Raw genomic sequence first — 15,211 nt, 5'->3', positions numbered from 1 at the left:
ATCCAGACGTGACTCCACCCTTCAGGTGAACCGATGACCAAACTGACGATAGGTCAGGCTGAGTCCTTCTTTTGTGGAGAGTCCACAGAGCCGCTGCTGACCTCAGACATGCGCCTTCGCCTCGCTCCTTTCCTCGTCTGTCAAGTGAAAGAATTGCTGTTGCTGTGACCTGGGCTGTTTTATTCACTGTTGGTGTAGCTAGGCTTCTTTGGGATGCCAGATTCATCAGAGAAGAATCTCTAACGTGTGTTTGATTTTTATTTTTGCTGAATTTGGAATGTGTTTTTCAGTTTCTGTTTGCATGGAACTTTTAGGAAGAAAGACATAAGAGACGAGAGAGAAAACAATGCAGCTTTTACATTCTTCTTAAAAAGAGTTAAACAGTGACAAATGTGCCATTTCTTAGGTTGTGGTAAATAAGTGAAAACACTTTGGGGGATTTTTATGTCATAATAAACAATAATTTTTAAATTACTAGACTTTATTTTTTAAGTTAGTTGAAAGAAATAACATTTAAAAAAATTTTAAATGATTTCTCAAATTAGTGTCCACTGTGAAGTTATTTTGTAAGTTTCTCTGACAGATGGTAACTGACTTCATTTTTCCCCATTTTAGGCTCTTTAATAAAGGTTAAGCTGTTTCAGTTATTTTCTTTAGATAAACCTAACTCCCAGGATATGTGGTGTGACAGATTTTAGTGTCGTCTTGCATGGCTGGTTGATTTAATTTAGTGCATTAAGAAAAGTTCTTTTTTTCCCCCCTTTACATTTTCTTCCTTGGTCTCATCCACCCTCCCCCGTTTTCCACGGGTCCTCGGTCTGTGGCCTTGAGCTCCTCCAGCGTGTAAGGGGACAGTGTGGGGTTTGTCAGGCCCACCCCAGGGGGGCAAGGCTAGTGCGCCCTCCTCAAGGTCTGGTTCTTCCGGTCTGCTGAACTGTCATATCCACTGAGTCGTTGGAAAAGCAGATTGGACAGTGACTCGAAGTGGTGGTGGAGGAGTGAGACAGTATTTGTAGGCAGCGCTGTCAGAAGTAAAGTGATTTCTCTGGAGGCTTAGTGTACTGAGAGCTGTTGTGTGTGTTTCTTGTATTACCAGCCTGTAGGCTTGTGTAGAGTGGGCTGCTGTTTGCTGAGAGGAGGGGAGATGAGAGGGAGGGTGAAGAGAGGTGAATGAGGGTAGACTGCAAATCACGAAGAGAAGGAGCAGCAGAAACGCCGGCTTGTAGTTTTGTATTTTAAGCAGTGAGACCTGTTTATTAACCCTCTGGCTCTGGACCCGCAGGCCAGCCACTTGTGACCCTCCAGTGTTATTATGAGGATCTTTCATCCCGTGGTGATCAGGTGTGATATCTTCTGGTAAATGAGGTAAACGTTAGAGAAAACAGATTTTTACTTTCTCAGCCGTAATTAGAATTTGGGCTTCGTGGGAATCAGAATCCTGCTGCCGATCTACATGACTGATTTCTGGACCCAAAGCAGGCTTGACAGTGGGCTGAAGCAGTAACAGCCCACCTACCGTCAGGAGAGGCCAGGGCAAGCCTTTCCCAGCGAGCTCCTGAAGGTGGGCTGGCCCTGGGCTCTGCTCTCAGCGCTCGAGCATGTGGGACGCCCGGTCTGTGGGACCTTGGAAGGAGACCTCCCCCTCGGCCAGGTGGCCTTCCGCAGGCAGCGTGGACAGCTGGGGGTCAGGAGAAGACATGTAGAAGGCTGGCGGCTGTGGTCTTCAGCGAGTACCTCCTGAATACCTACTGAGGAGGCTTGAAAAGGAACCCTGGTGGCAGAGTGCATTACATGTTGTGCTGCTAATCAAAATGTTAAGGGTTTGAATCCACCAATAACTCCACAGGAGCACCATGAAGCTGTCTCCCCTTGACGATTTATATCCTAGGAAACTCCATGGAGGATTGCTAGGAGTTAATCAGTTCTCAGGCAGTGAGTTTAGTCTTTGGGTTGACCCCTTGTAAAAGGAACCTGGTAGCAACAGTCCTAGGCAGTTAACCAGAAGGTTGGCAATTCAATCACACAGACCGCTCTCGGGGAGAGAGATGGGACAGTCTGCTCTGTAAAGATGGAGAGCCTTGGAAACTATGGGGCAGCTCTGTTCTGTCCTCGAGGGGAGATTGTCCAGTGAGGGGAGATTGACCAGAAAGCTGGGGGCTTGATTTGGGGTTTGCACAAGGTCAAAAATTATTCTGCTGGGGAGGGGGCAGCCGGCGCCATGTCTGGCTGCAAAGGTGGTAAGAAGAAGCCCCTGAAACAGCCCAAGAAGCAGACCAAGGAGATGGACGAGGAAGAGAAGGCTTTCAAGCAGAAACAGAAAGAAGAACAGAAGAAACTCGAGGAACTAAAAGTGAAGGCCGCGGGCAAAGGTCCTCTGGCCACGGGTGGAATTAAGAAATCTGGCAAAAAAATAAGGCTGAGGCAATGATGAACCTTACTTCTGTTCTTTTTTAAAACATCTAGATTCTCTGCTGTAACATCTTTTACCACCTGTAGTTAAAATGAAGTGTTGTCTTGGAGCCTGTTGTACATTTAAGAGGAAACTTTGTGAAACAATGAAGAAGAAACCTTATGATGGTCCATCTCCAGTTCTCATTCAGCCATTCCGATCTTAGCTGTCTGTGCAGTCAAAGTAAATGCAATCCAGAATCCTGTCAGAATCTTCATTCTTCATTATGCCCAGAATTCTGTACCACCTGGAATTAAACCAACTCATTTGAAATAAAAAAAAATAAAATTATTCTAATCTTTATGTAAAAAAAAGATGCAGGCTCTGGCTCTGTAAAGGTTTCATTTCTGGCCGGACCCTTACAAAGGTTGAGATAAAAATGGGTATTAAGGTTTGTGACTGCTCACCCATGCAGGCTTCAGACAGTCTTCTCAGAATTCTGGAAACCGAGGTCTGCAAAGGTCTTAGTTTCCTTCACAGACATCACACGCCTGGCTCATCGAAGGTCCTCACTCTGCTTCCTGAAAGAATGTATGTCCATTGCCATCTTTACGAGAAAAACTATAAATAAAGTAAAAGAAGAAATGGAAACTCAAGTCAACTTTCATCTCACCTCCGAGCTAACCACTGAAAATGGTAGATAGCTGACTAAATTTTTGTTTTCCTCCTTTTAAAAGAGTTACAGTGCCCATGTTTTGCTACAGGGAATTTAGGAAATCATAATGTCACCTCTTCTGTGTACCTTATTTTCCGGAAGGTCTTGAGAATTGCTACAGAAGAGATGTGATAGATGGGTGAGCGGTGGTCTGCAGGGTTGAGTGTGACTAGCGCAATATAGAGGCTCGACACCAGAATCTCAGTTCTAAACTCAGTGAACAAGGAGCAGCATTGGTCGTGTTTCAGCCCTGATGGGGTAGAGGGTTAAATTTGGGTTACTAGCTTTGAGGTCAGCCCTTCGAACCCACCATCCTCTCTGCAGCAGAAAGGGGGAGCAGGTTCCTGTTGGGATTCACAACCTCAGAAACCTGGAGGAGGGAGAACCCCCCCAGAGTCTGAATAGGCCCAATGCTTTATGTAGCCAACAGCCTTAAGAGGTGGTTGGTTCCCTCGTGCCCTACAGAACGCCGCTTCCATGCTGTGTCTCCTTCAGCGGATAATCTAAGATTCCAGCAGCTGGCAGTCGGCCAGTGAAGAGGAAATGGCACATCATACTACGAGAATTTGCCCAGCCGCGGGGGTTGTTGTTGTTGGGGTTTTCCCCTTCCTGAACTGGAAGAGCCACGTCTCGTCAGGATTTTAGAACAGTGGTAAATCCTGTGGTGATCTGGTGGCCTCAGTCCTCCTTAGACCAAAATTTCTGCCTGGACACACGTGGTGATGTGACTCAGTGTTGTAGACAAACCTCAGCCCTGTATCAGGTCCGTAGCAGTTAGCCGTTCAAACCACATTTCTGTCCAACGGGGCATTCGTGTAAGATTGCTCTGTGGACCCGCCGTTTAACACCCAGGTCGTCTGTTACTGTCAGGCCTTTTGCTTGGCTTGTTAAGACTAAAACCGAATAAAAAAACCAAGGTTTCTATCTCAACCTAGCAAAATCAAGAGGAAGTTCAGTTTGGTCTTCACATGTTTGTCCAACCTGGTTTTCCTCTTAACTGGTTACCTAGTGTAATAAGATCTGTGTGAGTGGAACGGTTTTTTTAGGAGCAAAAATACACTCCATAAATAGGCTTACAAAAAGTGCACTTTAGGGAGCTCTGGTGGCCTAGTGGCAAGAAGCTGTGCTGCAATCCCGAAGGCTCCTGGTTTGAATCCATCAGATGCTCCACTCGAAAAGGAGGAGCAAACTCCTGTGCCAGCTGGATTTGATTTGACAGAACACAACACCACCAACAAGTGCACTTAATAGTACATTAAGCTAAGCTAAGTTAATTTTCTTAAGAAAACCATAAATATATAGAAAAAAGTATCTGTATCTTTAGCTTTTTTGTCTGGGATATTAAAATACTATAGAAATAAGTGTAGCCTTTGCTATTAATTGCCTTTTTTTTCACAACATAAATATATATAGTCATTCAAGAGATTGTGTTGGACACTTGGTGGGGGCAGGGAACCTGCAATTGATTGGAAGTGAAAGGTTGTGATGTGGGCAGTAGCTAAGCAGAGCTCCAGGTGGTGGGTTCATCCGCCGTTCTGGTTCCTCCTGATGGTGGTGTCGCTTCCTCTCCCTTCCCTGGTGTCCTGCTTGTCCCAGCTGTGTCAGGGGGCCTGGCCTCTCTGCCGAGGTCACCAAGTTCTCCCCCCGCCTTCCTCTGTTCCAGGTGCTCCATACTCGCCTGCAGCGCTTACGTGGCCCTGGCTTTGGGGGACAACCTGATGGCTCTGAGTCACGCAGACAAGCTCCTTCAGCAGCCCAAGCTGTCAGGATCACTCAAGTAAGTGAGCCCGGGGCTGCCAGCCTGTTGGGGAGTTGCCACTTAGCTTCACGCGCCATAGAGTGTATGTAACATGTCAGACTGTTAGCCACCATTCAGCAGTTCAAATCCACCAGCTGCTCTGGAGAAAGATGGGTGATGGGAGGGTGCTATGAGCGTGAGTGGACTTGGGGTGGGGGGTGGGAGATGACTAGTCTCTGCACGGTCTAGGAGAAGCAGCTGCTTTCACACCTGCCTCCACTTGTGTCTTCGCAGTAACTAGTGTTCCCTGCTGCATCTCCAGGGTTAGGACCCACTGTGCCGGGGATTAGGAGCAAAAGCCTTGAGCTGCTGCCACCGCTGGGCGTGGCTGGAGCACCTCCTCACTCAGCCCAGGTGATGAGGCTTTAAGGAGAGACCCACCCCCACCACCCCAAAGATGTGGGGTCACCGTGACCAATAGACTGGGATAGACAAACATGATATTTTCCCAACTACTATTTGGTGAAAAAAATGTGTGTCCCATGCCTCGTCATTGTCATTCTCAAACTCCCAACGCCAAAGCACGTCATCGTTTCGTTTCTCTAATTGAGTTGGATGCAGCGTCCTTCAGATGCACGTGCGGAGCTAACATGGGAATGCATCCACAGCACAGGTGGTCTGCGTGGCGCTACCAGACAGGTGGTGGGGCCGGTGGTTCTCGTTTATTCTCTGGGAACTTTAAATCTGCACGCGATGACTGCAGACCCTCCCTTTAGCGATCAGTAAAGACGTTGCAGCGGGCCTTGATGACGCACCTTTAAGATAGCAGCTGATCACTTCTCTGTTAAGGCTGTTCCAGGTCCATGGTCAGCAGGGACGTACCCTGGGCTTGCTTCCCCACCCCCTTTATAAAGACACTGTAGGTAGGTAGCATCGTGTGATGTGAAAGACTTTGTCACGTTGGAAGCATGGAGGAACCACGTGGGGTGTGTCTCCAAGGTGCCCATGCACCTGTCCATGATGCCCATTGCCATCCAGTCACTTTTTACTCACAGTGACGCTTGGGCCTCAGGGTATAAACAGGAACAGGAGGGGCTGTCCATCCTTCTCCCTTCGCTCAGCTGGTGGATTTGAACTGCTGGAGATGAGAGGCCATTGGGCTAGCAGCCCAACTCATTATGGACTGTCCCCCCAGAGCTCTTGGTCCACCCATGAAATAGCAAAGCTGCTAATAGATAGGTATAATTTATTCTTTTTATATCAGAGTTGTTTCTAAATAATTAATTTGCAGTGACCCATGTTATTCTGTTGTACCCAAATAAATTTACATCTCAATTCAAAGTCTTGAAATAAATGTATGAAATATGTTGTTGTAGGAAGTATGAGGATGGCACAGGATAGACTAGGGTTCAGATCTTTTGTTCACAGGGTCGCTGTGAGTCGTACTTGACTTGACAGCACGTAACAACAACAGTGTTGTCAGGCACTGAATATATGGATGAAATATGTTATCATGCATTGAGGTATATGTTATAAGGGATGTTATTGTGTATTAAGTAGCTTAGTGAGGAGAAACTTCTCCGTTTGAAATCTGCTTTCTTGTCCTAGGTTTCTAGGTCATTTATACGCTGCCGAAGCCCTCATCTCTCTGGACAGGATATCTGATGCGATCACGCACCTGAACCCAGAGAACGTCACTGATGTCTCCTTGGGAATCTCCTCAAATGAACAAGACCAAGGTTAGCGAGGACACTGGCTCATCACCATGTCCACTGCCTTCCTGCCCTGGTCCGGGGGCTGTGGAGGCGGTAGAGGAGGAGGAAGTTTAGGCTGGCTTTCCCTCTGGGACAGGACTGAGTATGTGACCAGCTAAGTGGACCTCTCAGCATGGAGACAGTTTGGGTTCTGATGAAGCATTTTTCTTGTTGCAGTGATTTTGCACTCCACGAGGAGTGAGAGTGCTGCGTTGTGAAGTGAGACCATAGCTGAGCTTTTTGAGGGGGTGGGACTGCACTTGGCTGACGGCTCTCTCCCTGCCGTGGGTGGGGGCAGCCTTTTGTCACTCTGTCAAAGGAATCCTCGCCATGTGTAAAGTAACCCGGACAGGCTGCCTTGCTATTAGATTTCCACTTAATAAGGAAAAGTAGGGTTTTAGAAAGCAGGCTGTTTTCCTATCCCCTCAGATCTGTTTTTCCTTTCTCTGTAGGATCAGACAAAGGGGAAAATGAAGCAATGGAGTCCTGTAAGTAAGACGTCTCTACGTTGAGAGCATTAAGTAGTGTGGGCAGCATCCTGGGGATTGGGACTCGAGCCCTGTGTCCTCCGTGGTCAGGCGGGGGGTGTGGCGAGCAGCGCTGTGGGTGTCAGAATGGATCCTGGAGGTTGGCAGGGTGAGTCACACCCCTGCCCTCACCATGCCTCTTCCACATTGTCTCTGCTCCTCTCCGCAGCCGGGAAGCGGGCCCCCCAGTGCTACCCAAGTTCAGTTAGCTCCGCCAGGACGGTGATGCTCTTCAATCTCGGCAGCGCCTACTGCCTGCGGAGCGAGTATGACAAAGCACGGAAGTGCCTCCACCAGGTAAGGGCTTGGCCTTGGTACTTCTTGTTGCTTTGAGGCTTCTGGTCAGCCTGTTCAGCACTGGATTGGGGCTCTTCCAAGTTCAAGGGTATTCAACCAGCCCAGTTGGAAAGGAACCTTGACACTTTTCCTGGCGAGTTTAATAAATTAAGCTATACTTCCTTTATAATAGAGGACAGTGATTATCTCGGAGCAGACGGTTCTGAGTTAGTTGAGGGATTTCTGTGTGAGTAGAGTGTGTACTTGGTCTGAGTTGCTGGCACTGAGCACATACACAAACCAAAGGGGAAGACGTCAGTCCATCCAAGTCCGAGGGTCCGTATCACACTGTCCTGCTGCGTGTGTGCGGTATTCACTGGCAGTGCCAACAGAGCTGCACAGAAACGTTCTCTGGGGATGAGCAGACCCCATGACCACAGTTAGGGCCGAGTGTCCCGTGATCCTGACGCTGAGCCGCCTCTGAATGCCAGGGCCCAGACCTGCCCACTTCCCAGCCTCAAGTCCGCACCCTCCTTCCCTGCTAATTGTGTTCCTGACTGGATTCCTGGGCGATGCACCCTCTCAGGGTGCACAGTACCTGAGTCTCTGTCACCTCTCTGCACTGTGTGTAGGTTCCCCAGGACTGGCTTTCTGAACCTGTCTTTCTGAAAGAGTTTTCAGCTTTCTGCAGATAGCCTCCCACAAGTCAAAACGGAAAAATGACTTATGTGTGTATATGTGTGTGCCGTGCCTTTCGTTGACAGGACCACTTGGAGTCAGAACTGACGTGGTGATAGTGGTTGGTCTGGCTTTGCCTTTGTTACGTAGCGGTGGGAGCCTTCTCTCGGGTCACACGTGGAGCCCGGAGTCGAGCTTCACAAGTCAGCCCTTCCGCGTTGTTTGCAGGTCCTCCTTCCTCCCTCCCTCCTCCCTCTTGCTTACCTCCTTCCGTCTTTCCCTTTCGTTTATTAGGTGGTTGGTTTGGTTTGCTTTTTAAATACTTGACTCTACGTGCTGCAGGAACCCCTCTTAGAGATGGCTTTTGTGTAGTTTGCTGATTTCTTCTGTATGAGTCAGATGGAACTTTTCTGGCAAATGGCAGAAACTTAGACATTAACTAGTTAGTAAGTTGGGGAATCTCTGAGCCCCCTTCAGCGTGGGCTCCACTGCTGGGGGTGCCATCTGTCTCCCATCATAAAGGAGATCCCGCTCGGGGGCTCGGGGTCACGCACCCGGCCCCAGAACTCTCTTGGGTCCTTAGTGCTGCAGATGCCCACAGGTGGGAGCTTTATCAGAGAGATCTATCTTCTCACAGTTTAGAAGCCTGGAAGTCAGCATTCTGGTCACCACCTCGAGGGGAAGGCTCTCTCTGTCCACCCTCCACCACAGTTCTGTTCCAGCTTCTCTGGTTTCCCCTTGGCATTCCGTACAGATTTCTGCAGGTCATTCCTCATCCCCTCATTCATGCTCTTTTTATAATCTCAAAAGTGAAACCAGACACTGATGTTACTTCATTAATTTAACAAGGAAGTAGGTTCCCAAATAAAATTGCTCCAGGTCAAATTTAAACACAAAATGTGGAGGGTACAACTTAATCCATAACAGGCCATCCTTGTCCCTAGTAGTAGACCAGGCATCACAGTGGCAGCCCCCGATGGGGTTCCCCAGACCTGGAAGAGGGTGGTACCCAGAGCGATGTTCACAGAGCAGACAGCTGCTGTGCACCTGAGTCTGTGCTAAGCTGTAGGTAAGACAGTGCATAGCAGACACGAACCACACAGACAGACATCATCCTAAAAGGGAAACTGGACAGGCAGACACTCTGCAGGATTTTAACATTAAGTCCCTGACACAGAAATATTTGCCAGATGGTGTATTCACCAGCCACACATCAGACAGCCCGTGTCCCAACATTCCTCCAGGTCACCAACTCTCAGGAGACGTGGAGGCTTCCAGGATTTTCTCACCTGTGAAGGTGACCTTGTGCCCAGAAATAATAAGGCGCTCTGGTGGCCTCGTGGGTTAGGCAGTTCGAATCCACCAGCTGTTTCTAGGGGAAGATGGGCAGTGATTTACACCCTCTGAACACCTGGGGGAGGGTCAACTATGAGTTGGTTCTGACCCGACGGCAGTGGGTTGAGGTTTTTTTAGCTTGACCATGTGGAAAGTAACCATAAGTGATATTTTGTCACCTTAACAGAAAAATTAATTAGGTGACCAGCTGTCCAGGGAGACTCACACCAGTGGCCCAGGTGAAGCAGGTGGGCATTAAGTCCGTCTCCCCATGGCTGGTCAGGGTGTTGACCGCCCTCCTGAGCTGCTGCGGGCTCCCAACGCTGCAGCCTCCAGACTTCAACCTCCACCCAGGCATGTAGGTCTGTGCAGGTCCTCGTGCAGCAGGTGGCCTGCAGCTGCCACACGGAGACGGTAGATGGGGTCAGGCCTGTTCGGGGCCCGAGGGGGGTTTGTTTTGGTCCTTTGGATTTTAGGTTAATCCAGTGGCTGGACCTTTGTTAATTGGGAAGCTGGCTCTGCCTGGGAGGGCTGAACTGTGATGTGGAGGGTTGGAGAGGGCTCCGGGTAAATGTCCCCCAGTTGCCTGACTGTGGTAACCGTCCGGAACAGCCAGGAGGCAGAGAGCTGGCAGGGCTTAGAAAGGTGCTGTCTTCAGAGACCGTGTTGTCAGAGAACAGTGTAAGAAGTCTTATGTTCATGGGCCACTTGGCGTGAAATGGAGATTTTTATTATCTATGGAATGGGATAAAGATGACCTTTCCTATGTAAAGCGAGGCCTTAAAAATATAAAAGCTCATTTCTGAACTCAGTGATGTGGTAAGAGGACTAAATCCTCCCCTTCTTCAGCAGGGGCCTCTTGGGCGCATGGGCTCTGGCCGGAGTCCCCCTCGTGTGACACTTTCTAATGCTGTCAGCACTGATCTCTCTCGTACGTGTCTCTCCTCAGGATCTGATCGGGGCTGCTGGCTGGAGCTGTGGTTCTTCCAGCTGGGGGAGGCAGCATGCAGCCTACAGGAATGAATTCTTCTCTTGGACTAACCTGTATTATGTTTCTGTCCTTAGAGAGGAGGTCACTAACGGTTTTTTTCTCACCAACCTTTTACGTTTGAATTCACCTTTCTGACGTGGGCGTGATGCAGCTTACAGTGGTGTGAGTTGGGAAAACAGTTACAAATATGGATATAAACACAGCTGTCCCTCCACAGAGGACTGGGTTATAGAACGAGGCCTGCAATGATACGTCATTTCAGACCAAACAGCCACGGGGTAGAATAAGGACCCCAAGGAGGTGAAAACCACAAGACGAAGTAAACTGTTACTATTCAGAACACATTATGGATTTGCAAAGGGAAGGCCTGGACTATGAATTTTATCTGTAGCTTAAAAGAAAGGTAGCTGAACACCATCACCTCACAACGGTCAGTTTTACAACAGTAACACATTCAACTTCATTTTGTTTTGTTTTGCCAACCTCGCCAAACCTTATCACTTCACACTCATGTTCTTCTCATAAGCACACTTTGTCAGTTTTTAGGATGTGTATTTCCAAGTACAATTTCTATTTCTAAGCACATGGAAACTTCAAATAGGTATCATTACCAACAATGAAGAGTAATAGTAATAATTGTTTCTGTTATGATTACCAGGGGGCAGCCATACTCTAGCTATAACTTCTTGACTGTGGTTTAAGCCTCTGACATTAGAATTATGACCAGTGTAACATTTCATACTGTTACATCTGAAAGTAGAATGTTAAAGGAGGTGAGCAGAACAGTATCTCTCTATAACATGGAAGACGCCGAATGGGGGAGAAATGTGCTTGTGGGAGGTCGCAGAGCACACCTGGTCCGTGCCAGGTGCCACGCCGGAGCTGCCACGCCAGCTTTCATCATTTCCCCATTTTATAGGTGTGGGCACGTTATCTGTGGGAAGAACCATGGTTAGGGGTCACGTTTTGTGGTGTCAGGTACTCAGAGCCACTCTATAGGGCAGGCTGGAGCTCTCTCATAGCCTGTCAAAGGCTGCACCTCATTATGTTGTCGTTTGTGTTGTTGAGTCAGAACCAACTAAAAACTGACCCTCCAGAGGGTTTTCAGAGGCAGTAAATTCCATGGGAAGCGACTGCCCATCCTTCTCCCACAGAGCAAGCTGATGGATTCAAACCCCATGCCTTTGGGATGGCAGTGCAGCTTCTTACCACGAAGCCACTAGGGCTACAGATCAATTTGAACCTTCCTGTTGGCCCCGTGATGCTCGGGCTCCTAGAACTGTACGGCCTGAACCTGTCTGTGTGTCACATCGGCATTGGTAAGCTAGTGGTGGTCTCCTCTTCATTGGTTTCTTTCTGTTTTAAACAAAGGCAGCCTCGATGATCCATCCTAAAGAGGTGCCCCCGGAGGCCATCCTGCTGGCGGTGTACCTTGAGCTGCAGAATGGTGAGTTCTCTGCTCAGGACGACACCACGTCTCCGCTTAAGACTCTGCTTCTTACGGTTTAAGCGTATTTCCTTTAATCTGTGAAATGGCAGAATTGCATAATTTGTGACAGTTCTTAATAATCCCTACTAATTAGCCTTTCTCTTAGCAGCCACATGACTCTTGAGACCCTGACTTAGAATGTCAGTTGTTTTGAGTTGGGTTTTGTTTTTTTAAATAACATCAATGAGTTCTACAGTAAACTAGTTCTTGCTAAGAATTCTTTACCTAGACCTAAATCCATGCCATGGCTCCGGGCATCTCAAGTGCAGCCTAATAGAAAGGTTGTGGATCTAAATAAGAGCCCCTGTGACACTTGGGAGAGTTGTCAGTCAGGGAAAAAAGGCACAGAAATGGTCAGGAACTCGAAGTCTCACCTCCTTGTTGATCGGGGGAACTCTTACCAAGGGCACAGTTTACGAGGAGTTCAGAGTAACCTTGGCCTCCTGAAAGGTGAGCTCAGGGGTAATGTCCGTCCTCCACACCACTCTCTATTTGTTGTTGTTATTTACTGGTGAGTCAGAAGCAGCCCATCGCTGACCCCACAGTGGGTTTCCAGAGGCCGTACAGCTCTCCAGTGGAGCAGCTGGTGGATTCGAACTGCGTAATTCTGCACTGGCAGTACAACTCTTTACCACCAAGCCACCAGCTCTCCCCGCTGTGTCTGACGTATGTTCAGAGCACCTGGGAGCTTTTAAAGACCCGCAGTACGTAAATCAGGATCTGGGGAGGGGCAGAGGCAGTACAGCATGGTTTCCAGGCACGGCCAAGGTTACAGGCAGTAGTAGCTCTTCCATGTCATCTTTTCCCTGTCCTGCTGGGACCCTTATGCCTTGCTATGGGGTGGTGAGGGGGTATTGTCTCGTAGGGCTAGGACCCTGATAGCTTGCTTTGAGGTGGCGAGTATTGTCACGTCCATTTTCCCTTTTTTTAACGAGAGGCATTTTTGTAGGTAATACTCAGCTGGCCTTACAGATCATCAAAAGGAATCAACTGCTCCCTGCGGTGAAAACTCTCTCTGAGATGAGAAAGAAGCCGGTGTTCCAGCCTGCGCACCCGATGCCGCCCATCCAAATGCCGGCTTTCACCACAGTGCAGAGGAAATGACATTCTGCTGGTGAAACGCTGTCACCTGAGCCCCTGGGGCATCTGCTGGCCTGAACGTCACATCGCAGCAAACTGAATACAAGACAGGAGATGGGTGCTTGCTCTGAGACTGGATTTGGAGACAGCTGTACCCCTGACTCTAGCCACACGCTTACTACAGATTAAGAATTCCTAAACTCCTTTTCAGTGTTTTTCTTTTATCTTTACCAGATTATTAATTTTGAGCCATTATGTGATGTGTCTGTCATGAGCAATTAAAACATGATCTTATTATCAAAAGAGCCTTTAGAATATTCGTTTTTGGTCCTTCTCACAACTATTGGCTGAATGTCAGTCACAGTAAGCAGATCCAGAAGCTGGTTTTGGAGGTGGGGTGCCGGAAAATGCACGTTGCTGTTAGGTGCCGTGGAGTGAAGAGACTTTTAACATCCTGTGAACGACGGGTCTGGGCCCTGCCCCGTCCTGTGCCGTCCTCATCATCTGGGGTATACTTGAGCCCACTGTTACGTCAGTCCATCTCATTGAGCAGCCTCCTCCCTTTTGCTCACTGTGGTGTTACAGATTATTCAAAATGCCTTTCCTAACCATTGACTTCGACTCTGCCATGTGGGTGGGTAGGGATATACGAATGGGTGAATTGGCCAGTCTCACAACTAAACTGAGCAGATTCAGCAGCACATTTGAGGATCTCACCACCAGCAAAGCAGCAGCAGGTGAACGTAATGCCTTCTTCAGGGCAGAGCTTCCTGCACCAGCCAGACCTGCAGAGCAACAGCAGCCGCAGGAGAGAACCAGAGACCCAACGTGAGATGCGCTCATCTGGGGACTGCTTCCCCATAGAACCAGAGGTAACAGCCAAGCGTTTTAGAAGAGGGGGAGAGCCATAATCGGCAGGATTAAGAGCTTTGTAGGAGCTCGGGGGCAGAGGGCTAGTGGTAAGAAGCTGTGCTGCAATCTCAAAGGCACACAGTTTGAATCCACTAACTGCTCCAAGGGAGAAGGATGGACAGTCCCCTCCCTTGAAGTAATTGCCTCTGAAAACCTGCTGGAGAGTCAACTCTGGGTTGGTTCTAACTTGACAACACACACCAACAGCAAGAACATTGTAACACTTGGCAAAATCTGAGACTCAAGGCTGAGGGGTGTGTGTGTGTGAGAGACAGAGGAGAGAGAGAACATTTTGGAAGCTGTCCTGGCTGAGTGTATCTGCCCCCAAGCTCAATTAGAGTCTTTTGACTTCCCTAATATGGTTTGGTATGGTCTGTGAGCTATTACGATGGATTTCGGACCCAGCAGAGCAGTAAGATTTGTATTGGGACAAGTAGGTGTAGAGTCGTGGGGAACCTGTCTGAGCTTATGGGAATTTAGTGTTATGGGTGCTGCCGATGAGGACAGTCACCTCTGTGGAGTTAGTAGAGGTCAGCTGTGGCCATCCCCATGTGGCCCTTGCTCTTTTTACATTGATCCTCCACGTCTCCAAGAATGATGTCTTTTTCCAAGGACTGGCCTTCTTCTAAAAACATGTCCAAAGTCTGTGAGATGAAGTTTCACCATCCTTGCCTCCAAGGAGTCCCCTCCTTGTACTTTTTCTTTAGTTAGTAGTCCAGTAACTCTTGTGCAAAACCACAACTCAAAGGCACTGATTCATCTTCTGTCATCTTCATTCACTGTCCAACGTTGAGATGCATGGGGAGTAATTAAAAAGACCATAAAACACAAAGTGACTTGTAAAATTAAAACTCAATATCATCAAATACCATGGAGTAGAACTGCCACATCTGGTTACCAAGGTGATAAATCATAACAGGAAAAGACTTGCCTAATTTTTCTCCCTCAGAGTAGATGGTGGATTTGAGCCACTGACCTTTTGGTTAACAGCTCAACAATCAACCCACTGCTCCTTGCACAAGAACTCGTGTTTACTTGCCGTAGTCATTTGGGACTCATATAGTGGCCCTATATTCAATAGCCCTGAAACCTGCTCTCTCCTGTGCCAACTTTATTCTCTGACACACCTACCCTCATTACCCCAGTTGCTGAATCAATCCATCTCTTTGGTGGTCTTGGTCTTTCTTCTTTCTCTGTCCTTCCACCCTCCCAAGCATGATGTCCCTCTCCGAGGACTGGTCCCTCCTTGCAACATGTCCAAAGTATGTCAGACAAAGCTTCAGAATCCTTGCCTCCAAGAAACAGTCTGGTTTCACACTCGTTAGGA

At 48.3% G+C, this 15,211-nt stretch overlaps 1 protein-coding gene across 3 annotated transcripts in view; it reads left to right on the top strand.

The window, feature by feature from the left end:
* CNOT10 (CCR4-NOT transcription complex, subunit 10) overlaps window positions 1-13,093 on the top strand; it is a 51,527-nt gene extending 38,434 nt beyond the window's left edge. For all 3 annotated transcript variants that reach the window (XM_006890619.1, XM_006890618.1, XM_006890620.1), the window contains 6 exons: window positions 4,768-4,881; window positions 6,451-6,581; window positions 7,049-7,084; window positions 7,293-7,420; window positions 11,775-11,850; window positions 12,842-13,093. In XM_006890619.1, the coding sequence (XP_006890681.1) occupies window positions 4,768-4,881; window positions 6,451-6,581; window positions 7,049-7,084; window positions 7,293-7,420; window positions 11,775-11,850; window positions 12,842-12,996 (640 nt within the window). In that variant the 3' untranslated portion in view covers window positions 12,997-13,093. The remainder of the gene's footprint in view (window positions 1-4,767; window positions 4,882-6,450; window positions 6,582-7,048; window positions 7,085-7,292; window positions 7,421-11,774; window positions 11,851-12,841) is intronic.
* Window positions 13,094-15,211: the final 2,118 nt, after the last annotated feature.

This window comes from Elephantulus edwardii, unplaced genomic scaffold (assembly GCF_000299155.1).
Source record: "Elephantulus edwardii isolate Elephantulus edwardi_28Jun2011 unplaced genomic scaffold, EleEdw1.0 scaffold00091, whole genome shotgun sequence".
In the NCBI taxonomy this organism is placed as follows: Eukaryota; Metazoa; Chordata; class Mammalia; order Macroscelidea; family Macroscelididae; genus Elephantulus; species Elephantulus edwardii.
The sequence above is the reverse complement of the archived record's forward strand: the minus strand, read 5'-3'. Positions and strand labels throughout refer to the sequence as shown.